The sequence below is a fragment of the Dromaius novaehollandiae genome, chromosome 5 (genome assembly GCF_036370855.1).
Source record: "Dromaius novaehollandiae isolate bDroNov1 chromosome 5, bDroNov1.hap1, whole genome shotgun sequence".
Lineage (NCBI taxonomy): Eukaryota > Metazoa > Chordata > Aves > Casuariiformes > Dromaiidae > Dromaius > Dromaius novaehollandiae.
The window spans coordinates 41845812-41870913 of record NC_088102.1 but is presented as its reverse complement, the minus strand read 5'-3'; the positions used below and the strand labels follow the sequence as shown (position 1 = coordinate 41870913).

General features: G+C 45.1%; 2 protein-coding genes across 3 annotated transcripts in view; one reads left to right on the top strand and one right to left on the bottom strand.

The window, feature by feature from the left end:
- Positions 1-21226, bottom strand: part of CDAN1 (codanin 1) — a 32622-nt gene extending 11396 nt beyond the window's left edge. For both annotated transcript variants that reach the window (XM_064512579.1, XM_064512580.1), the window contains exons 1-18: positions 21030-21226; positions 17790-18499; positions 15912-16136; positions 13156-13349; positions 12597-12713; positions 11770-11848; positions 11154-11274; positions 10007-10116; positions 9250-9339; positions 8088-8163; positions 6923-7131; positions 5992-6106; positions 4969-5112; positions 4146-4312; positions 3454-3535; positions 2702-2791; positions 1573-1627; positions 466-599 (exon numbers count right to left, since the gene is read on the bottom strand). In XM_064512579.1, the coding sequence (XP_064368649.1) occupies positions 466-599; positions 1573-1627; positions 2702-2791; positions 3454-3535; positions 4146-4312; positions 4969-5112; positions 5992-6106; positions 6923-7131; positions 8088-8163; positions 9250-9339; positions 10007-10116; positions 11154-11274; positions 11770-11848; positions 12597-12713; positions 13156-13349; positions 15912-16136; positions 17790-18499; positions 21030-21125 (2814 nt within the window). In that variant the 5' untranslated portion in view covers positions 21126-21226. The remainder of the gene's footprint in view (positions 1-465; positions 600-1572; positions 1628-2701; positions 2792-3453; positions 3536-4145; positions 4313-4968; positions 5113-5991; positions 6107-6922; positions 7132-8087; positions 8164-9249; positions 9340-10006; positions 10117-11153; positions 11275-11769; positions 11849-12596; positions 12714-13155; positions 13350-15911; positions 16137-17789; positions 18500-21029) is intronic.
- A 334-nt stretch (positions 21227-21560) lies between these two features.
- LOC112980637 (uncharacterized) lies at positions 21561-23819 on the top strand. The gene is made up of 2 exons (XM_026095640.2): positions 21561-22080; positions 22825-23819. Exons 1-2 carry the CDS (start codon positions 21615-21617, stop codon positions 23481-23483), a joined length of 1125 nt encoding a protein of 374 aa, XP_025951425.2. The 5' UTR covers positions 21561-21614; the 3' UTR covers positions 23484-23819.
- The last annotated feature ends 1283 nt before the right edge of the window (positions 23820-25102 follow it).

Below are 25102 nucleotides of genomic sequence, written 5' to 3'. Positions count from 1 at the left end.
TCATCTTGATTATAGGCTGGCAATCCTGTAGGCTCCCACACAGTTCTCACCTTCCGTGGAAAGCACAGATACAGCCTAACCAAAGCAGAGCATGGAAAATGTACCAACAGTAGATGTTAAAGAGACAGACACAGAGAAAAGCTAGTTCTGACTTACAAGGACGCTTACTGAATTTCTCTGCAACTCAGCACCCATATGATATTCCAGCTGCATGATTTAACCAGCAGAATGCGAGGCGGCCTACCTGACTGTCAAAGAACACTCCCTGCTGTCTAGGTCTACATCTTTCTTTCCTTAACAGTAGGACGCCACTGTGTGACCTACCATCACACAAGTAATTTCTCCTGCCCTGCTTCCACTTGAGAAGCCATGCACACGAGGTCAAAGCCATTTCACAACAAAGCAAGCACACTGGCCCTTGCTCACATCAGGAGTCAGCACACAGCCCTTCTCAAATTTCATTACCTGAAGTTTTCTTTGTGTGACAGAAGGTTTGGGTGCCAAGGACTCTGCAGCTGTTGGAGTGATTTTCCTTACAAAGCCACCATTCTTTGCTCCACTGCCAGCCACAAAAGAGGCAAGCAGTTTCCGCAGCTCACCTGTAAAGAGAAACGTGCAAAAGCAGTCATCAATCCCATACGCAGGAGAACAATCCAAACTCAGAATTCCATATAGCCAAGTCCCATCTCCAGAGCAGATACTTTCAGTTTCTGTGAAACTGAAGTTTCTGAAGAGCAGAGAGGCACCCCACCCACCTAACTGGCAGGGCAGAGCAGGGCAGGCAAGGCTCCAAGAAGTTCCCTGCTACTTAGGGACTTGTTCAAAAGGATCAAGGAGCAGCTGTTTCTATGACTCCTTTTTTATCATGGCAAGCAGGAATTGTACAAAGACTATAAGGACAACAGGCTAAGCAGTGATTCTGAAAAATCCAACAGGATCAGGAGAAAACACCAGAGGAAAAGCTTGAGAACTTGTTCAACCCCCAGAAGCTTTCCATGATGCAGAAACTCCTCTGTTAACATATAGCTTTCCTAGCACCAAATGCCCAAGAGGCAGAGTGCTGTCCCACCATCTGGCACTTTGTTCTCTACAGAGAGGGGCTTCACCCACAGCAGTCAGATCCCAGAAAAAAGGTGAAAAGATGTAGTTACATTGTAGTTATATCAGACAACAACCTGATAAAATATCAGTACACAAAAGGAGTCTTCCCCTCTGCCTGACAGCAGAAATACGCTCTAGAATTAAGGCATTCGTCACAGTACAATCACCTCTCCCTATACCTAGCATGGAAAAGTAGTACACTTACTCCTTGTTACGCTTCTTCCAGTGCAAGGACAACTAGCTCCCCCTTCCTCCGTATTCTAGCTCTATAAATCAACTATCCCAGCTGTGCAGCCTCCCTCCCCCAGCTTTACCAGCTATTATTCACAACTGCAGGATCCATCATACAGTTTTTCATCAAGGTGTAGTCGTACACAGCTGAGAGCTAAGGTTGTGAGGGATGGGAAGAAAGATGATCTGAGGACTCACAGTATCAAAGAATGATAGGACAAACATCAATAAAATACTCACCAAGATAGGGACAGCAGGTATAAAGTAACTGCTGGTCCACCAAGGGTACAGAGTCCTGGTAAGAGAAGGAAGGAAAAGTTGAAGGACAAAGCAAGAAAGAAACAGTCTTTAGAAAGTCAGAAATTGCATACATACAGTCACAGGCACGTTTCAAAGCAGCCTTTCCACAAAAACAATGAAGCTAACTGGATTCCAAATCAATTACCTCCACAGTAAAACAATGAACTTTGCAACCACAGGTTCAGTGCAGCCCTGTAACGCATGATAATCTGCTCTACATCCAGCTATACAGCTCAATCTTTGCTTCTGATCACCAAAGCCCAACTGAAAGCTAACAGTTTGTTCAGAAGAAAACCAGGGCTGTTGCCACAGCTGCTACTTGTGAGGAAGAAACCTATTCATAGAAGAGAATAAATAAGGCACATCTGCTAAGCATTATACTTCCACAGGTGTAGTGATTCAGTTGACCTCTGCACCATATCTCTGCCACTGAGAAATGGTGCAAAACAGAGAACTTTTAATCAAACAGGATATACATATACCTTAGCTAAGATACTGCTGATTTTTTCCAGGAATACTATTTATTCATTGCCATGGATGGAACATACAATGTTTCAAGTAACTCCCAAACACTGGCCAACTTCTCTGCTTGCCCAAACTACTTTCAGTTCAGTCAGCCTTTGTCATACAACTGGATAGAAGTTGACTCCAAAGACAGCAACCTTGCTTTTACAATCCTGTTTTTCTATTTCTGTTGAGTTCACCATTACTAATATTTATTTTTGTGAAGAGCCACAATTTATCCCTGTGCAAGCAGAGCTAAGAAATCTATGACCAGGAAAACTGCTTCTGTATATAAAAAAGCAATCCTCCTTGATCCTCCAGCATAATTTTGCACCTATTCTGCAAGCCATTGCAGCATTTGAGATGACTTCTGCCTGCCAAAAGCCCCAGAGCTCTAACGCATACAGTTTACAACCCAGGACACAAGGCAGTCTAGTCATTTGGACAAACTGGAGCATCCCATCCATTTGCCTTCATCGCCTCTGCTCAGCACAGCTACGCTGACGTTAAACTCCTATGACTCTTCAGCCACAGATTCAGAGGAGCTGCTATTGCGCTAACTCACCAAAGCCCGCGTGGATGTCACAGTATCCATCATCAGCCTCTCCTTCCTGACATCCGTGGTAAAAAACAACTCTTCAGGGACTGATGGAACCTGAAACAGAAACCCCAGTAGTTACAGACCAAACAGCAGTCAATAACTTATAGCATTTCTGATAAAGAGGGTTGTAAAATTTTAGCAACGTCTCCTTCCACAAAAAACAACAACTGGCACTAAGGAATCCTCTAGGCCATAAGGAGAACATTTCCCATAAAATTCAAGATTTAATCTTACCACCTTTCCATAAACCACATTCCTTACCCTCCCCATAGGGCATCTTTCACCTTTCCAACAAGTTGCCGCTACTCAGTCACCTTCCTTCCAAAAGGATTTTAAAAACTTATCACAAAACATCCCTTTATCAGGCAAAACCATTCTCCATTAATTCAAGAGTGTCTGTTAGTATGTTGCCTTTGCAACAAGAAACTCCAGTTTTAACAGAATTAGCTGTCAATTTGCTTACAAGGATATAGATTAATAAAGACAGAATGTGTTTCAGCAAAAATTAGAATTCAAATAGGAAAAATGTTATTTCACACAAAATTCCACTATAGGAAAACAATTCTCCATTATAATACAGAGGATTGTTAAACTCCACACTAGTGGAAAAGGTTAGTATTTTGCAGTATTTTAACTCATTTTTATATTACCTTCTATTGACTTTTGTGCCCTGTTTTCCTCCAGGGCACAGCTTTAGGCACACAGGAAAGACTCACCTGAAAAAGCCAACCCAGAATTGCAAGAATCAGCAGCTTGTTCAGAAAACTCATCTCCTTATCTTCAGAAAGGACCATTAACCTGCCACACAGCAAGAGCAGCAGGATATTGTGTTAGACTTCCATAGCTCAATTTTAAGAAAAAAAACCCCAAACCCCTCACTTTCTGATTATACAATTTGTCACCATGTACATATTCGCTATCTGTCTGCTACAGAGCTGAAAGCATGTTCTATTCACTTTGTGTGTATGCATCTGAATAACATGCTGTTATAAGTTTATACTGGAAAAGCCAGTGTTAAGTAACCCTCTAGAACATGCCTCAGATTTTCCTACCATACATAGAAAAAAACCCTAGAGCATTATCTAGGCATGGAAAACTTTGTAGGACATTACAAGGTTTAAAATTCACAGCTGCAGATGTAGAATGAGTGAGTGGGGACTTAAAGAATTTGGCTTATTTAATCAAAAAGCATGTATTTTGACATTAATCTCAGAATTTAAGATGTGCTCCCTTTGCAGTTTTATGTAAGATAAGAAATGCTCATGATTTGCTCTAGTGCAAAAGACGCACCTTTTATAAGAATCTCAAGCTAGGGCCAGCATGCATTCTCAAATGTCAGCAACCTCAACTATAAGAACGTGCCTTCACAGGAGAGTTCTTGAACAAATGCCCTTTCCCAGGCTCTTACCTGTATACCTGCAGCAAGAGACAAAATACCTTCCTGTAGTAATCAAGAAAAGGAGCTATATGATCCACAAGGGAAAGGAACTCCACAATCCAAGGAATGGTGAGAATAGCACGTCGGTCCCGAATAGATTGTCTCAGAAGCTTCAATACATCCAGTACTGGCTGGGTCTTGATGGACAACAGAATTTAAAGCAGCAGCCTGAAGTTACCTTTTGTTACTTAAAGAAAAATCTTATCTATATCATGACTTCTCTTGCTACGAATCTTCTGTGCAAATATGGGTTGCCATTTTGGTTCATGAAAATTTTTCTCTGCACCCCAATAGAGATAGAAACCATACTACAACAGCAACCACAGGCCCCACTGGGACTTTCAACAGGAAAGTTGCAAGGCTATAAGCTTGACTGTGTACCAGTGGAATCAGGTTTAGCTCCTGCCTCCATGCATTCAGTGTGCCACATTGCTAGGAGCAGGGTGCAAAACTAACAAAAAACATTTCTGGTGGCTGGATTTTACACTATAAATACAAGTCATCCTAGCTAAGTCTGAGTTCTGATATGACAGCCCCAGCTTGGCAGAAACAATGGAAGATAGTATCTCACCACACTGCTCCCTCTTTTTTATCTTATACAAACTCTCTTTTCTTTCCATTGTCCATACTCCCAGGACATTTAACAGGGGCACAGACCAGTGTAACATCATCCTAGGAACCACAGGCTCGCTGTGAACTGACATCACTAATCCTAATCCCCTCCTTGGATTAGGAAACCAGCCTGTCAAGCAAAGGTCCATGATAGATTTCTTGGAAGTGTTTGGTTTCTTACTCTGTTTCTTAAAACTACTGCAGACTCTAGCAGGTCTCTAGTCGGCTGTTCCATGGTGCGATATGGCAAGAAAACAAGAAACCCCAGGAATTTGGCGAGGAGTCGTAGGCTTAATAGCACCACAGTGAAATGCTTTTTTTCATCCTGAAATGAAAAAAGGAAAAAAAGCTGGGGCAACGCTACCCTAAACCGGCAAAGCAACTACCTACACAAAACTTCCACTCCTTTCATGTAAAAGTACTACATGGCTTTGCCACTGCTTTTAATAACAGTAAATTTCCAAAATGCACATATATTATAAACAAATATATTTAAAATTGCTTCTGCATCCACTGCTCCACTTGCAGCAAGAAGAAATTAATTTGAGAGCTTTCTAAAACAAGCAGCTGCTCAGTCACACCTTTGTATTATTAACTTTCGAATCAGTGAGGTGGTAGAGAGTTGATCTCATGATGCCTCCCCCATATGGTCACTGCTCTGCGAATTTCCAAGAACCTTTGGCTGCTACCTTGCTAATACAGATAAGCTCTGAGACCTCTGCTAGGTATAGATGAGTGAAGGAGCATCTGAATAGGCACCACTGCGAATTAATTCTTACTGAAGTCTTTCTATCTGGAAGAGTAGCAAGGTGTTATTGCAGCCAAGTACCACAGCTAAACCTGGTTATTTCATTGATGAAGCAGATCTGACATAGGGTACTAGTAACCTAAATAGATGCTCCCTCACAACTAATCACTTTTCAAACTGTTGTGCATCATCTCTTAAGTACAGTTCCAAGAGGCACCCTGAAACACACAAGTAACTGGGAAGGGACTCAGACATGTATAATCAAGTTAAATTGCCAAGTTATGACAAAATCAAATGAAGAAGCTTTTGTCCTGCAAATACAATGGCAGACACTCCAAACAACTTATAAAGTACTCTTAAAGGAATAAAATTCCATTTATAACCAAATCAACAGTTCTTTAGCTACAGGAACAATTCAGGAAAATTCCTGCCCGATGTGTTTGCAAACAAGCTTACCTGTTCATCCATATCTGCTTCCCCATCACTGTGCTCATGCTCTATCAGAGTAAGGCCATCTAATTCAAGTATCTTCAGGCACAGGCTATCCACCAGGTGCTGATTGAACTGGTAACTTCACCAAAAGATGATGATGAGTCAGACTGGGCTGAAAACAGCAGTAAAACCTCAACTAACACTCTGCGATACTTCAAGCCTTTGTCACTGAATCATACCAAGCATCACAGATTTTTTTTATCTGGCCAAGAACCTCCAAAGCACTACACTTACAGTCAAGAAAGCAAGGGACAAGATTCCTGTGGTTCTAATGCTGGCTGACCCCTTTTTTCAGTCTTGTCTTACACTCCTTGGAACAGCTGCTGCTCAGCATGTCCCAGCATAGTGATAAAAATGTGGACCTGTCCAAGCAGAAGCTGTAAACTAACTGAACGTGGATAAGTTGTGATCTGTGAGACACTTGAATCTATTCTGTGGATTATGAAAAACTGATTAAATAAAACCATGAACATGACTTCACCCTCTCACTCCTTGGCTTCATGCACTACCTCACAAAGAACATTTGTACAGTCCAGTGCTCTCACTATACAGCACTGCACTCCTTGGCACTGGGAAATGTTGATGGCCTGTGACAAGATACTATGCTTTTAAGGAAGGAAAATTACTACAGTCTAGCCTAATGTAACATCCCTCCCTTGCCAATTCTTCCCCCTGGCCGGAACATATCTATTAGCACATTCACTGTGCTTGGCAGCCAAAGACACTGTGGTATTTTGCAGCTTGAAAGCATTCCCACCATGCTCTGCTTAGGTTCCACTACCCCCAAGCTCTCCAGACAACTCCCCACTGTGACAGCAGCACACTGGTGTTCCCTACTCTCCCTCCCCGCCTCGCCAACACTTCTCCAAGGAAACAGTGACCATAGGTGGCTAACCTGCCTGCGCTGAGAATGAAGTCCCTGAAGAACTGCTGACACCCTGTGAACGAAGGGGGTGGGCAAGGTCCTCTGATGCTCTGAGGAACAACAAATCTTTCCTGCAGCCTCTTCAGCCGGCTCAGATTATCAGAACCAAGCATATTAAGGACGTCCTGGTCTGGGGTGTCTCCCCAGCTTGTGCCACCACCAATAGGACCTTTACACATCTTCAGGAGACAGGAATAGGGAGGTGAAAAATTCACAAGATGGCATTGTTTCACTTCACCTCTCATCCCATGCACTCCCCCTCCTCATGAGACTTTGCTTTAGGAGGGATACAAGCACTGCTGAGAGTTAAGACAACACAAATGAAAAACGGCGAAGTTCACCACCTATGACTGATTCAATCCTGTTGATGTAAAGTTCGTTTCACCTTTTTCCCACAACCTCCTTTGAAAATACACATCAGATAGGACATTGCCAAGAGGACTTGGACTGTTGGAATATTGAAAATTCCTTTAATGTCCAGTCTGAGTTTGGATCAATGTGTGTGGACTAACAGTCCTAAGTTTTTTTTGTCCATCTGGCTGTCCAAAAGGAAACCCGCAGATAAGCCAGCCACTTATAGAGAGAATACACTGAAAATTTATACTTCAACCAGAAGCATTTTCTGTTTCTTCATTCCTTCAGCTACAGTGAAGTCAGATGGTGCTTGAAACTAGCCAAAAAAATTGTATTAAAAAAAAACCTTTTTGTGCTGTTACCCAGAAGAACCATAGATACTTTGCAGCTACTGTACTCATGCTAGAATCAAGAAACAATCATTAATATTGCCGGGGAAACATAACTGGGCACCCCTGCATTTGATACATATCAAAATACATACTTCACATTTTGAAAAATTATAACTGTTCTAAAATTAGAAGGTGAAAGTAAAGAATGGAGAATGAAGTCTTACAGCTCATGATGTGCTCACTGCACCTTAACTCTGATTTACATAGGACTTATCACTGATTGTATTTCAGGAAAAGAAAGGAAATTCACATCCTGAATACTTGGCTCTCCCAAATAAGTTTCAATAAGAAAATCTCAAATTAACCTGCCAGACACATTTTTTTTCCTGGGCTGAGGAAGGGACAAAACAATATTGCTGAATTTCTTCATGAGAAAACAAGTCATTTACCTGGATGAGCTGTTTCTGAAAGAGCCTGGCAAAGTGGCTGTGGTTGCAGGTTGCAGATAAGTGAGCCATCATGGCCCTATGAAGAAAACATCACAAAATGCTGACTGGATCTCTGTGGTACGAGAAAGCATTTTATCCTCAATTATATCAGAAGCACAAAATGACTGCTTTTAAGAAAGTGATCTCCAGAACTCTTTCGAAGGAGGACACTGCAATGTCTTCTTTATAATCAGCTATCACGAGCACTGAACCCCATCTGCTGACCATGGAAACAAAAATTCTCCCTGGATTCTTCCTGAACACCTGCAGAGCAATCATAGCTCTAGAAGAGATAAATAGACACTGTTCCTCTACTGCAACCACACCATTATTTAGGAAGAAAATAAACTATTTCTTCTCCCACTTTCACCTGCACAGATCAGTGACCTGAGAGTTCACACAGATGCAAGTAAGAAAACAGCAGTAGCAGTACTTGTGATGCTCAAAGAGAAAAAAAAAATTCTCGGTTTAAATCTCAGGCTTGTTTTGCTCCTCTGGCGAAAAGTCACCTTCACACATGTAAAGTGGGTAGGCTGGAGGTTAAGATTAACACAGAAGCCTAGAAGGCAAATATATTTCAGAGCTGAACAGTTTGCTTATAAATACTCTATTTTGATAGTACCAATAAACACAACTTGCTTTCCATAGAAACAGTCAAAACTTGGCTTGTTTTCAAAGCCAAGAAACTAGAATTCCCTGAACTAGTTAGAAAAGTTAAGAGCTTCTAAACATATAATATGCTTCTCTACACATAAAAGCAATATGAAAATATGAAAGGCACACCAAAGTGCATATGATAACATGCTCAGACCACAACATACCAGTTGTGAGAGTGGCTCTTTCTGCGGTTATGACCAGGGACAGAACTACACCAAGATTACAAAATTAGGCCCTTGCACCCTATGCCTTGTTTAGCATAACAGTTGATATCCCTAAATACAGTAGCAAGTTTACAGAGACAAAAAAAAACACAGCTCCCCTACAGATAACCACAGAAGGCCATTGGGAAGAACATGGAAATTTGGACACCAAGTCTAGTGCACTCCACCAGCAGTTCAGCTACATTAAAGAGCACTGCAAAAACTATAGTTCAGCTCTAGCTGAAGTTGCACTAGACTCTTACCTGATCTTGTTGCCCAGAACTCTTTCAAAGTCCCAGCCAGTTTTTTCATGATTATCCTCCCATTCACGCAACAATTCATAAAAGATATCCCTGTGAATCAAGATATTCATGCGTATGAATTCCTGGTCTTCAAAATTTGAACAGCAATTGAATACTCAACCACTTAGATGTTCCCCAGTTAGAACCCACCGCAGATTAAAAAACTCAAGCCTCTAAGCATCCAGGTACCCTTGCAAAACTCATTAGTAGCATTTCAGAGGGGTTTCGTTTTCCATGTCTTTGGCAGCAAAGGCTTAAGCTCAGACAGAATGACCAAAACACCCATTACCAAACACACTGAAGACTGAGAAACAGGAAAGAAGAAGCAGGAAAGAACAAGCCACGTTTCATCTAAGAGGAGAGCAAAAAGGACCAAGACAATTTGCCATGCTCCCCTCACCCTGCTGTTGTAAGTGTTGAGGGAGGTGGCATGGAAGAATACAAAGAGTACCAGCTCTATTTGCAGAAGCAACCCACTAAGGTTACGCACTGTACTGGTATTTACCAGCAGCTTCAACAACTCCTGAAGAATTACTGTCTGAAGACATTATGCATTTAGCTCCTGCAGTCAATATGAACAAAGACCAAGGTTTTTAAGAGTGAAAATGTCCAGATTTTTCTACAGCATGCAGCATACAGACATTCTTAATGTCCTTTGTTCACAATTACAGAAAGACTATACCCTGTGAGCCCTAGGGCAGCACTAGAAGTAACTTACCTTTGTTTCTTAAATATATGAAATGCTCTGTCACTGGGAAAGTTAGAGCGATTGTCAGTTTCTGGCTGGAAAGAAACAGATTGTACAGAGCATGGCAGGAGGAGAGACACCTGTTGAAAACAAAAGCGCAGCCATTTGACTAAAGTAAGTCTCTAATTTATACAACAATCTGATACCTAGAAAAAATAGTGAGGAGTGATCAGGAAGCCAGGTATCACCAGTTGAGATGTTCAGACAGAAACCAGCAGCTAGTAACTGGGAAATGGCAAACACCAACAGTTGCATAATGTACATTATGCTACAGAAGCGGAATCACTCAATCTGACGGATGGGAGCACCTTGTCTCTCTAAGAAATCTCTCCAGACCAGACTGCAACTAGCATTCATACAGAAATGAGAAAGAACCATCTGCCATCAGTCAAAGCATATCTTGAGTGTGAGATTCTTCTGAGAACACAGGGTAACGGCTGGCAATTCCTGTATTTTTCTTGTTTCTCCTACTTGAAAAGCATACGGCTTCAGTTAAGAAAAAACCTTTACCACAGCTCAGCTACACACAAGCCTTGGCCTCAGAACACCACGCTTTCTTTGCCAATACCAATCCACATTTTTAAAAGATGGAGGAAATGAAATACAGAATAAAGCAGGCATTCCTACCATCCAGCTTCAGTTCCCTAACTCAGATGATTAGGGCAGGAAACCAATTTTCACAGGCTTCATTGTCTCCTCTGAAGTTTCATTTGCCTAAAAGGAGTTTGTAGCTATGAAACAAAACTACCTCTTCCAAACTACATTATGATGCTGCATCCAACCCACCATTCTGGGACCCATATTTATTAGAGGAGAGTTTCATAAGCAAAACTTAGTCCTGTCAAAGTCACTGGGAGTTCTGTCATCAAGCCCTGGTTGAGGTCAGGGCCTGGAGTGTAATGTAAGGCTAGTCAGCAGTGATTCACAGCTAGCCATTCACCCTAGCAATTCACTGGCCCACTGACAAGAAAAAAGTAGCTTTTAGACCCTTCCCAAAGAAAACAGGACAAGACGCACACAATAAAAGGAATGAGATTTAACACTAAAGCCATCATAAATAAAAGAGGAACAACGTGAAGCTATGAGACAACATTAACTGAGGTCTGCTAATTTTTACCTTGGCTGTGCTGCTTTCATAAGCCTGCCTGAGTCTCTCGTGCAAGGCGGGAGAAAAAGATGCAATCCGTTCATTTTCAGCCAAGAGCTTCAGCGTCCCCTTTTCTAAATGGGAAATAATTCTGCCAAGACAACATCCATAAAACCCACAGACAGACACAAAACAACACTATGATCAGATCTGACAAGATGCTTATGCTCATTTTTATGAAGGTACCAAGTGAAGAATGCTAAGCCCCAGGCACCCAAACCAAATCCTACTGGCATCTGGAGGGCCCACTGTAAACATCACCTGCACTTGAGCCATACAAAGAAACAAGTCTATTGCCATCTTCCCCCATTCTGTCTGTATCTAACATACCTACTTCAGTAAATTACAACCACTTTTTTATTGTTCTCATAACTCTTCCATTCTTGCCCAGTCACACTGAAGCTTAGGAGACTGATCAGTGCAAGGAAAACTCCTAGATATTCAAATTTAGACCAAGTTGTGTGTTTTACAGGAAAATTAAACACTCCAGGTCTGTAAGTGGTAAAGCTCTAAAATCCAAGCACACTTGTTTCATCTCACACACACCTGCAGATGCAGGCAGAAGGTAAAAAAAAACTCAACTCACTCATACTGATAATCCAAGACTTGAACAGCAAAATAAACACAGTTGTGCACATTTCGGAAATGTTGTTTCCTTGATGCATCTAAGAGGGGAAAAAAAGAAACATGAGACAACAGCATCTATCACCCTTTATAAACTAAATAACCAACAGTTAGCTCTCGAGGAAAGTAGGAACTGCCATATCCAAAGAGTTAAATGGTTTTGCAGACCATCATTCATTTTCTAGGTGTTCTGATTCCCTGGCACCCGAATAGGAAAATTCCCTCATCCCCGTCTTCTCTGTTCTAAAGGCAACTAAATTGTTTAATGTTGTATGGGAAATAAGAGATTGCTTCTCAACCTTTTGGCCAACAGTGGCATCAAGTTTATGTGGGAATTTGCCAGAAAGCAAATGCAACGATCGTGCATCTGTATGGATGGGTCCTGCATGCTCAAATCTATGGGCCAACTTTATATTAAAAAAAAAAAAACCACACATCACAGGTCAACATCACAGGTCAACAGCACTTTTGATTTGCAAGAAATAAAGGATCCAACATATCCCTCCTTCTCTTTGAAAGTTTGTTTTAGCAAATAACCACAGCAAATTTTGCACAATTGCAGAAAGCTAGATTCATACAGGATCTAGCAACCCTGCTTTAAACTCATGTTGCAGAAGCAATTCCTCTACACGCATGATTTTGGTTAACATTTCAGATCAGGCCCACAGAGGTACTGAGGCACTTCTATGGAATTTAAGACGGACTGTCCAAGCTAAAGGCAAGTACTCTTCTATATCACATTACCATTCCATGGAAGTAACATTCTTTCCATTCAATACTATTGCTGACCTTCACTTCTTTCATCGACTTCAAGGTTGCTCTCCCCATCTTCCGCAGAAGTGCCTTTAGACGTTAACAGCTGCAGAACAAAAAAGAGCTCCAGAAAAATATTTGGCACCAGGTTTTCTGGAAGAGAGGAAACAAGATACTAAATGTAGATATTCAGCATTGACCTGTTTTAATAAAGGAAGGTAAAAAGACAAATAAGTGCTCTATGCCAGGGTCAGGTTCAGCAGAAAACTCCCTCCCACATACAGCTGCGGTGTAAGTCAATATGGGAATTACAGGATGGACATGTTAGGGAAGAGTCTGGTTCCTCAAATTTACTACTTTGAATAGGAACGTACAGTTTCAGCCTCCTGCAACTCTGAGTACTATGTCAGGTTCATCTACTTCCCTAAACTTTTTCCTAGGACCCAATTATTTCAGTAACTCTGCTGACTTGGTTTATTTGCCTAGATGTTTGTACACTGAAACTAACCCACAACTTTTACTTCTCATCTACCTCCCTCCATCCCAAGGGGCATGCAAGTTTAAAGCTCACAGAAAGGTCAGTCTCGGTCTTCACCTGCTATACAAGATGAATAGAGCTGCGCCAGACATTCCAACTGTTTCTTGCAGGAAACCTTAGCAGGATTTGCACAGGTCACCAGGTGGCTTTCGGCAGGGAGGCTAGCACTGCGAGCACAGCTAGGTTTAGTAGGAGTGCCAGGATCAAGAGAGAGCCCTGCAGGAGAAGATGCCTGGTGCAGCAGCTTGCATCTGAAATTCAAGATCAGCAATATACTATTTGACTGAAGATGACACACAGCAGTCACATGGCAAGAAAAAGTCTTTCTCATGCAGTACAGTGTGAAGGAATTCCTGCAATATCTAACCATGCCATGTATACTGTCTAAGACTGCTTTTACTGGGTATGATACTATTTCCTTAATGAGAAAGGGTCTTGGGGCTAATAGTCAAAAGAACTAGGTTCAAATTCCAACTCTGCTGACGCAACATGCTGCTTTGGCCAAATTATCTAACTTACATGATTGCTTCTCCCTCATCTCAACTGACCTTTGTTAAGGACGTTGAATCCGTTAGAGAGCAGGTCCTAAGACTTTTTTTGCATGTACAATTCCTATGCAGTTTTGATAGCTAAACACTTTGCAAAATCTATGAAAATAAAGTTCATGGCAAGACCTGAAGATATAATTACATTAATGATGCCTGCAGAAGATCCAGTACCACTAAGTGGAAAGGCAAAACAACAGCTGATGAAATATAACTGAACAACAACAGGAACAAACTACTTTTATTTAACTACTAGGTTCTAAATCAACAACAGTCACTCAGTTAAAGACATAGGTATTGTTGAAAATATACCCACAAAGGCCATCCAAAACACAGCAGCAGCGGCATACGTAAGACAAGTGAGAAACAGGATGGAAGCCAATAACAGCGATATTAAGCAAACATTAAAGATCTCAACAGAACAGCCGCGCTTCAAATGTTGCACCCACCTCTGGCCACAATGTCTCAAAAGCAAAATCTTTGAAAGTCACTTTAAAAGCTGCGGGCAAGACTGGAAGGCTTTTTGTTTGTTTGAACTGAGGCAAAGAACTTTTTCTGTTAGCCTAACTTGGAACTGCTGCGATGAGGAAAGAAATAGACCCAACATGTGAGTAGAAGGGTTGTTTACTACCATCTTTCATCTACCTTGCCTTGAACATAAGCAGCTTACTGACATAACTGAACCAAATTATTTGCTATTTGGCACTTCCTAAACCCACTAAGGTCAGATTCTGACAAAGTAGTTAGACTCTGCTTCACTTCTGCCTCAGCACAGACATTTATCTCAGCACGAATTGCACCCCTGCCATTGCTCAAAGCGACCCAGATTGGCTGGTGGCTGCACTGGTTTTGCACCGCCCATCCCCACCACTGCTGAGGACACAACAGCAGCTCCCAGCTCCAAGCACCGCCCCTTTCAAGTCAGTTACGATGGGACAGATCAAGCCCACACAATGCCATCTGGCCTATTTCAGTTTATATGGATTAGTGGAACATTTCAGATATAATTCAGATGGGAATACGTGCTTCACTGAAGTGCACAGAGACAGGTTCAAATCCTGAGCAGTTCTGCTACAGGTCCAGAATTTAAGGAAAGTGCAAACAGCAGCTCAGGAGAACCTAGTGGGTCTGTTTCAGCATTATGGACCCAATTCAAGTCCCACTGAAGTGGACTGAAAGGCTAAGCAGGAAAAGAATTTCACCCATGAACACACACCTGACTCTTCCTAGAACTGACTTGAATAAGTTCACACAGTCTGATCACACAGTAGCAAAAAAATTGTAAATGCCAGAGAAAGGTCTCTTATTTTAAGGATTATTAAGGATTCTCATGACAGTTCTTTCAACTGAATTGATCAAAAATGGCAAGCTTGGTAAAACAAGACTTAACAGAAATCTACTGTAGGTAGCTGCAGTCTTAGGATGACTATACCAACAAGGGATTTCTCCCTTACTAGCTCAGTTCTCACATGTCCTGAGGGGTCTTCCAAAGGGGGAAAAAAAAATCTATAGAGAACACTGACAGTTCTCTCAGCAATTTTAAATATTAGTTTCTCTACTATTGTACTTCGCTCTTCTCCCCCTGAAGTATCAATCCTCACAGAGTAACAGTGATATCATTTTACAGACAAAGGACGAAAGTCACACAGTAGCTGAATGGCAGAGACAAAATTAGAAGCTAGAATTCACCTCATCTCCCAGCACACAAAATTTTAGATAGATAGCTGCAGTAACAACTTTAAAAACAGAAATTCATGCTCCCCATGTCCCATTTTCTCTGACTGAAAGCTTGTGTTAGGCTGCCTACCTTGCAAAACTATTAATACTTTCCCCACATTTGCATCATTAACTAATTTTCTTCAAAGCAAACTATGCCCTTCATCACAGATAAAATCTTCAAAAACAGCCTAATTACACTACCACAAACACACTCATTTCACCTGTACAAGTCTAAGGAAAGCTGGACAGGAAATAGCCACATGTTCTAGCCCAAGAAAAGGCCAAAAGAAGCAGTGAGGACTGACAAAACTCTTCATGAAAAAGTCACGCTCATTGTTGCAGAGTCAGCACATCTTTAAAATGAGAAGTGTAAGCTAAACGCACTAGTATCCTAGTCTGATAAGAGACTGATACTTGGTTTTAGGCCAATTATAGTTTAAGGTTACCAATATTTGTTTTGAATAATCTGGTCATTCCCACTCTCATACCAGTACCATCTTAAAACAAGAGAAACAGAATCAAGTCCATCACCACCCTCTCAGATTGTACCTTTCTTTCTTCAGCATCTCCCTCTCCTCTTGAAGGCTGCTCCCTACTACAGAAGTAAGATTTCCTTCCTGGATGGCAGTAAAGGCTTCAAGGCTCGTCCCAGATGGAAATCGAGCAGCTGGAGACTGGCTCACAGGTGTAGAAGTGAAGCACATCTTTGGTTTCGAGAGGGGGCGCTCGGCACTTACAGGAGTTGGGTTGATTCGCCTTGATGGCTTGCTTTTGCTGGAGAAGAATGAAGTCCATTGAAATAAAAAATGATAATAAAAACCCATAGGTCACAGCACAAATATGCATGCAACTCTTCCTGAAGAACCTAATGCTAAAGCAAAATGGATAAGGAAGTAAAGAGTCACGACAGTGAACTCCTGAGCTGTGCCTATGGCTGCTGACTTTATCCCAGTCACTGAATAAAAGCAAGTACCCATGGAACTACGGACTGTAAAAAACAGCCTACTGCCCTTTGCTGTGAACACAATCATCAGTTACTAAGGCACAGAATGGATAACACACAGTACCACTCACCTCTTCCAAATTGCCTTGTTTAAAAACATTTCTAGTTTGGGAAGCCAAGATGTGCCTTGTTATAGCAACAGACTAATTCAGCAGCAATTTCTAACAAAACGATTGGGGGGGGGGGGGGGAACAGGAATCAAGATGCCATTGTCCATTACAAGGAGTCCAGGCTCCTAAGTTACCACCAGCCCCTTAAGTTTAGAGAAACCCATCCTTTGTATGTAGCTACCAAGACTGGTTCTTGAGCAACAGGCTCTGTAATGCAGTAAGAGGCATTGTGGAAAAGAGACACAGCAACATAAAGCGTTATGTTTCTCAAGGAAATGCTGATTACTACATATTAATTGCTATGGGGTTCTCAAAAATCACTCTAGTATTGCTTCCACCTACTGCATGACCTCCCCCTCCCATACACACACACTTTTTTCCTAACTGGGCATACTGCAACTGATGAGAACTTACTGTCTCTGCCGGAAATGAATCATATCTCCCTTGGCCAAGGCATCCTTTAGAGTATCATACAGACAGTCGCACACTAGGCAGCCAGCCTAAAGAAGCCTTTCAGAAACACAACTCCCGTACAGACCCAGAGACCTATCAATTTTCAGCTGGAATTTTTCATGCCCAACTTGAAGGCATCGCCTGCACTTGGAGCAAATAAGCTAACAGCAAAGCATTATATTTGGTAATGAGGATTTTAGAGAGTAAATTCCCAAGTGAAAGAGAAAAGGACTGAGACAACCACAAAACAGAGACCTGCCCAGAGCTAAGGCAAAGTCACCTAGGAAACCAGTACTTGCTGGGAACCAAAGAGAATACAGGCATTAGCTAGCCATTTTGTCCACAACCACATTACACAAACGAAGCTGTACACTAACATCCACTACCAGATGTCATAGAATGCCAATCCAAAAGCTTTTTTGTGTAGCATCAATAAAGCTTAAGAGCCTTTCAGGGCTGCTCTTCATTAGCAATTCCTATCGTATTGAATGACAAATGTGAAAAGTCGAGATAACGCCAACTTGTTAGAACATGCAAGGACAAAATTGTGCTCAGCTTTCCATCAGCTACTCTGTGACCTGGTGAGCTACCGACAGCATCACGAGTGAGAGGCTTCAGAGGAATCTGCCTGAGTTCATGGAGCAGAATACTCCATGGACTACATACACGTGCTGCAGCAATTTTCCCCTACATAGCAACCTGTTTCAAAACAGTTCTGGCCAAGGAGAATTAGAAACCAGCCCCCAGGTGGTGTTCATCACAGCACCTTCTTATCTGGACACATACAACATGATGAGCTAGTCAAGGAACAGTAACCTGCACCACAACCAGAACGAAAGAGCAAGCCAGACTTGCTCTTACTTTGTCCAGCCAGAGGCAGCACCCATGGGCGGAAACTCCTCCAAATTGTTGAGATTTAGCTGACTGGGTGAGGATCTGGCAGACACAAGAGGCACTTCGCTCCGCTTCCTTCTCCCCACGCTCCATGACATATTCTCGCTTTTTCCATCTTCGTCTTCAGCCAAGGAACGTCCTAGGTCCCGAGCTACCTGCCGACCAGAGGCACTGACTGAGCTGTTGCCTTTCCTTCTGCCTCGCCTCACTGGCGGGGCTTCAGGCATGGGTGTAAGGAAGCTCCCCAAGCTGGCCTTCTGCAATGAGCGCTTCTCGCTGTGGTTAAGCACAGGGCTATACCCAAAGCTTGGGCTGCTAGTGGAAACCATGCTAGGGAAGTCACTGCAAGGGCTAGATAGGTTTGACCCAGAAAAGGAAGAGGAGCCACTGGATGTAGCAGCAGGAGAAAAGCTGGTGTCTGTGGTACAGGAAGTCACTGAAGTCCTTTCAGAAAAGAGCTGCACCCGGCTGCTGTTTGATCCTGTTGCATGGCCTGCCCTCCTTTCTGATCCTGTCCTTTGGTTTCCATGGGCTTTGGAATTAGGGGTTTTAGCAGGAGTAGAGGGTCCATTAGTCAGGATCTGGCTGGTTTGCTCCCTTAAAAAATTCAGCAGAAAAGGCACAAAGTCTTTCTGAAGCAAGCTAAGAGATACCAGCTTCTCATGGATGTGGTTCTCCTATAAGGAAAAAGGACAAAGTGTTAGTGAAAAGATGCTACCTGATTCTTTCCACGTGGCTAGACTCATCTAGTAGTAACCGTAGGATCACAACAAACATTAAAGAGCAATATGATTAGTCAAAGTAGGTCACTGAAACTCGGGTGACCTTAGCGCTGGTTACATATCTGCAACCCAGCCTTCAAACAAGTCAGTCTGGCACGGTCAGATGGAGTCGTTCATTTTGGTCTCCGACCGGGAAGCAGCAGAACTGTTCCACAGAAACCTCAGTAATATTTACTGAGGATAGAGCCAAAAAGAACTTGAAGTAACTGGCACCTCTAAGTCCAGTCTTTCAAAGTAAGACTTCAATAGCACAATGCTGCTAATTCTAATATAAAAATCCACAAAAATCCCCAACTTCTCTGTTCCCAATGATACCACCTGCCTCCACAGAGGGGTGCTATAACAAGAAGTGTTTGAGCACTTTGAGTCTTGCAGTGCCCAACACAAGAGCAAAACTGCTATTCTATTTCAACTGATTTAACTCTGCTCCCGTGCAAAACCACAGAGGTCTGAACAGAGACTGTGCAGCTTTGAGGTACATGAAGTTTATATTCCAGAAACCTAAACAAAAAACAGAATCAAGACATTCAAACATCTAAACACAGTTGCTACCTTACAAGGATATAATTTCTAGACAAAATTAAAAAGACTTCATGTTATAAGCACAGTTCATGACTTTGTACGCTGGGTAAAATTTCTTGTGTTCTTAATACTGCACCACACTTCCATTTCCTCTCAACGGGATTCAGCAACATTCACAACAGTAACAGAAGCTGTCAAAGGCAGCAATTTATTTCTTATTAACATTAAAATCATTGCACACATGTTCCCATTTCATTTACAATCACATCTCCACTATATGAAAGGTAAAGAGAGCAAACGATTTTTCTGAAGGAAATGTTTGTATGAAAGCAGGCAGTGAAGCCGCAGTCACGATTTGCTTCACTCCTGTAATCCTCAAGGCATCAATGCCGAAACATTTATTTGAAAATATGAAACCAATTCAGCTTCCTAGTGAAGTATGAAGCTCTGACACAGCCTGGAAAACAAACGAAGCAGCCAAGAGTGCTGTAGCACTCTTAGATTTTGTGAAAAATAAGGGGATCGGAATACAAACTCTGTCAGGAGTTCGAAGATCAGCTCCAGTCCAAAACTGCAAGGAAAGCTAGAACAAGACATATTCTGCTATTTCCTCGGGTGCCCACCTGGGCTTAATGCAGAGGCAAAAGGATAAAACTACAGTCTGTGTTATGCACAAGGTCACACTGTTTCTCAAACTCTTTTGAAGCAGGACCTGCTTTTGCTCATCTTTCTCTGTGAAAGCCAACAGGGTTCAGCTCGTGCACCGCAGGACAACCTGTCAGCAGCTACCCGCTGCAAGCGCTCCACTTGCTTTCTTCCTCCAAAGCAACCGAGCTGCTCCCAGCAGCATAAGGCAGCTGGCAGCTCTCTATTTTGCAAGTATAAACTTTTCAGTTTGTAATTAGAGCCTGCCCATCCCTCACGCGTGCAGCAGGAGCTGAACTGCCAGCTCTCAAGGTTCATACCCTCCGCCAAGCTCCACAGTCCGCTCCCGCTTCACAGTTTGAAAAACACTGAACATAACACATCAGTCCCTACTTTCCTAAGACGTTTACAAAGACAGCAATGCTTGACTAGCGCATATGGGTGACAGCTTAATTAGCAGCAAGTTCTGATTTCAGCTGCTACTGGGTAAGATGTTCTGAGGTGCTCGGACAGAAAATGCTTTAAACACAAATCTCGTTTCTGTATGTCATCCCTGAAACATAAATGCTCGCAGCCAGTCTGTGATTGCGAATGCGTTCACTACCGCACAAACCCGAGTGCTCCGGCCACGGCACCGCTGCAAAGCTCAGTATGCTCAAGCCCCATAAAAAACAGCTCCTGGCCCTGGAGGATCCTTTTCGACAGAGAGGTGGAAGAGCAACAGGTCGGGAAACACCATACCGTTGCTCCATTGCGGACGGCGGACAACGAGCCGCGGCCTCGGATCCCGGAACAGGGGCACCAGGCTGCGCCGCAGGCTGCTAACGCCGAGTTTCGGACAGCTTCGCGGGCTCCTCGGCGTCACCCTCCCCCCGCGCTGCAGGACCTGCCACCCGCCAGCGTCACCCCGCTCCCTCAGGGCACCGGCTCCCTCCCGTCCCTGCCGGGCGCCTCACGCACCGCGGCCGCAGCGGACAGGCCGCCGCCGCCGCCGGGATCGCCGCCAGCCCCCCCGCCCCGGGCCCAGCCCCGCCGGTGCCGGAGGCGGTGCCTCCGCTCCCGCTCGGGGCGAGCCGCCGGCGCCGGCAGAGCCCGCCCGTGGCGGCGACGGAGGGACGGAGGGAGGGAGGGAGGGGAGGCGCCGCCGGCCTGCTCTGCTCTGCCCTGCTCTGCCCTGCCCAGCCCAGCCCAGCGCAGCTCGCTGCCCGCCGCCCCGCAGCGCCCGGCTCCCACCCAGGCGGCAGCGGCCGCGCGTTACCTCCGCCGGGCGGTGGCCGGGGCCCTGCCGGAGCCACCGCACCACGGCACTGGCCGCCACCTCCTCCCGCAGCAGCAGCTCCAAAACGGCCGCCATTCCCGGCCCCGCCGCCGCCGCCGCCGCCGAGCAGGCGCACAAGCCGGCGGCGGGAGCCACGCGGGGCAGCGGGCCGAGGCGGGCGCCCCCGGGGGCGGGGCGCCACGGCCGGGGCTGGGGGCGGGGCCGGGCGCGCGCGGGCCGCGGGGCGGCGGCGGCGGCGGGAGCGGGCGCGGGGCGGCGCGGGGGCCGCCGGCGGGGGGCGGGACCGGCGGGCGGGCGGCGCGGGCTGGGCCCGGGGCCGGGCCCGGGCCCCCTCCCCATGTCAGCGCGCGGGGCACGGGGCGCCTGCGCCGCGGCCGTGCGCGTCTTTTCCTCTCATGCGCGGTATTTGCTTCCCCAGCAGGGCTCGGGGCCCGGCCTAGCGGCGGCGGCGGCGGCGGCGGCCCGCGGGCCGGGGCCGGGGCGGGCGGCGGGGCCGGGGGCGCGGCGCCCCCCGCGGCGGCGGCGGCGGGCCGCGGCCCCGGCGCCCCGCGGCGGCGGCGGAGGATGGCCGAGGACTCGCCCAAGCGGCGCAAGGCCAACTTCAACGAGGCGGAGACGGAGGTGCTGATCGAGCAGGTGCTGAAGCACGAGCAGCTGCTGTTCGCGGCGGGGCCGGGCCGCGCCTCGCCGGGCCAGAAGCGCCGGGTGTGGGAGCTGATCCGCCACAAGGTGAACCCGGTGGCCGCCTGCCCCCGCGACGTGGAGGACCTCAAGAAGCGCTGGCGGGACCTGAAGCGCCGCGACCGCAGCAAGCTGTGCCGCCTCTCGCAGGGCTGCGGGCCGCCGGGCCCCGCCGCCCTCGGCCTCGGCCTCCTGCTGGCGCCCGAGGAGCTGCCGCCCGCCGCCGCGCCGCCCGAGCACCGCCACCTCCCGCGCGGCGGCTGCGGCGCCCTGCTGCCCGCCGAGGCGGTGCCCATCGTGGGCGGCATCGACACGCTGGAGCTGCCCGGCGCCGCCGTGGGCGACATGGGTGAGTGCGGGCCGCGAGGGGGCTGCGCCCGCCCGCCCGCCCGCCCGCCGGCGGGGACGGCCGCCCGCGGCGCTTCTTGCCCTCCTCGGAAACGCAGAAATGCTGGGAAAGAGAGAAAAAGGGGGGCAGACTCCACGCTCTGGGTCACGGAAAGACACCCGAGCGGCAGGTGGAAGCGGGCTCGGCATCCCCGAGGCGCTAGGCCCAGCTGCTCGCGTTCACAGTCGCGGTGTTTATTCTTGCAAGCGCAAGAAGCCCTGCCAGCGTGCAAATCCTGGCTGTGTAAACTGCTGCAGCTACCTAAGTCTGCTCTGTGCGAGGCCACAGAGACGTTGCGTTAACACGCCGAAACAATCCCTTGGAGACTGAGGGATTTCTAGCAATCGCCGTGTTTCTGCCACACCAATATGTGTTTCCATGTGCAAAATAGTATGTGAGCAAGCCTGAAACGAATTTTGTGTTTTGGCACTCAAAACTCGGCTTCTGTGGTGGGAGGAGTAAGGGGTCTGTAGTAAGCAAATGTATGGTTAACCAGTGAGTGCATCTTTACATTTTCCCCATCCGTAGAAGTAATCATATTCTAAAAGCTTCAAAGATAACACAGTACAAGAGTACTGCTGTAGTGTGTTGTTTCAAGAATTAACATTCCTGTTTAGTGGATAAGAAGAAATATCATTGACCGCAGAGGTAATGACATTTCTCACTGACTCCTCTTCACTTTCCTTCTCCCTCCATCTCTTCTAGGATTTAACAATGATCCTGGCCCATCTCATCAATCCGGTCTTGAGAAGATGAACTTAAAAGAAGAAATAGTAGTGAAAGTGGTAGAGCCAGAAGAAAGCTCTGAGGACATGGCGGTGGTTCCACCTAGCCAGGAACAACTGCCTTTTCTTGGGACAATGGGTGGTGGTTCCTCTGGGAAAGTAAAAGCCAAAACAAAAGGCAGGTCCCAGGCAGACCAAAATGAAATTACTGAAGAGGACCTAGTGCAGATTCAGCAGACCCAGATGCAGGTGATCCAGTCTGGCTTTGACAGTGTCAACCACAATCTTCGGCTACTGCAGCAAGGCATGCAAGATCTCAGCAACAGCCTCAGCATCATGGCACATACACTTGTTGCTATCAAAAATGTCTATGTGAAAAACAACACTGGCCCAACCACGTACGCCACCACCTCAACTCAGACCACGGCTGGGTACCTGAGCCCGGGTTCTCCCCACGTCTCCCCGGCCGAGGACAGGGGGAGAGTGCAGGTGGCTGGAGGCAGCAGCAGAAGCAGCAGCTGCAGTTCCAGTTCCATGTCGCAGGAACCGGGTCCTTCAGAGTTTCCTAGACCTCCCCTGAGAACCATAAAGAAAGAACATCCAAATGGCTGCTACTACTTCTGCTTTGCAGATGTGTAAAAACTTGAATATATGTAAAGTGACTGTGGTGTTAGGTGCTGTTGTATGTTCTGCTCCGGCCTGTGACTTTGAAGGAGCAAAGTGGACTAGCCTCCCGCATTTTTCCCAGTGGGAAACATTTCACTATAGGTGGCATTAAACACTAATTACCAGTCTCCTGTTTGTTAACTCTGTTGCAGTTGGCTAATGTTTTTCTTCTCTTCTCTTTACCCTCTTACTCTCTTTTAAAAAAAAAAAAATCAGATTTTATTTTGACTAAGACTCTTGTCTGTATCATCCTTTGTTTAATGTGACCTTTTGAAAAATAAAAGGCATGAGAGTGGGGTGAAAAAGTAACATGGTTACTAGCTAGCAGGAGCTGAGTCTTAAACAAGTTGCTTAGTTTTTCAGTTTTTTTGATTAAACAAATGGCAGTAGTAGTTGATTTTTTAAATACTTGCTCTTTTTAATTATTGTAATTTGGGGCAGGTTTGTTTTTTTTGGGGAGGGGATAAGTCTGAGCTGTGCAAGGCATCACAGGAAGGGTTTGGCATATCTGCTTACTCCAGGAATGGTTTAGGACTGAGCTGTTGATTCGTGAATGTACTTCTCAGAATTCATGCAGCGTTGCTCCATCTGGTTATTGTTCATTTCCAGCTCATCAAATGCACCTTCTCCTCAGAGGTATTTTGCTTTATTGCACTGGCAGGGCAGGCTATTTCTTGTCACACAATTAAAATAGAGAAATGTAGCAAAAATAATAACTGATGAGTGATGCCTGTTCTTGATATGGAATAAATTCTTCCGGTACAGTTTATAAGCAGGCTGTATCTTCACCAGCTCTTGCGAGCCTTCTGGAATCAAGTACCGCATAGTCTGATGTAGAGAGGGCAGAAAAGTTTCCATATTGTGTTGTCCACAAAACTGAAGTTAGACTTGCTGCTAAACAAATTACAGGAGGCAGGGGCTGACCTCACTCCAGACAGGACAAACGCTCTTGTGTAGCTCTTGAGGAGACACTTTCATCTTCACCTGTCAGAGAGATTAGTAAAAACTTTCATTCTCCTAACTGTATACCCTAGGAAAAATCAAGGAGGAGTCTGAGCATAAGGTAACATGGAAGTGCCCACTCTGAAAAAAGCATAAAGGAACTATTTTATTTTATCCTAATGTGAACAAGAAAAATATCCTTTTTACATTTAGATGGGAGGAAACTATTGTCACTGAAGCTACTCTTAAAATGTGTTCAAGATTTATATATTAGTGTCACACTGCATTGAAAAAAATCAAAATTAGCAGGTATTAAAGTTCTATATATAAATTTGGCCTAGAGTAACATCCAGCTGCCTCTAGTTTTCCAGTGCCACAGGAATTTAGCAAAAATAAATGCTGCACAGAAGGGAAGCGGTATCCAAGTACCCCTTTCCTAGCAGGGTGTGAACATGTAGGGAAGTGGTATCCAAGTACCCCTTTCCTAGCAGGGTGTGAACATGTGAGCATGGGATACGTCATTTTTGCAGTCAACATTGACAGAGCACTAAACCATATGGAAATACATGATTAGTTCCTCTAATCTTAGGGGAATTAGGCCATTTACTTTAAAACGTGATAAACCTGGGAGGCAACAGTAGCTGCCAGCA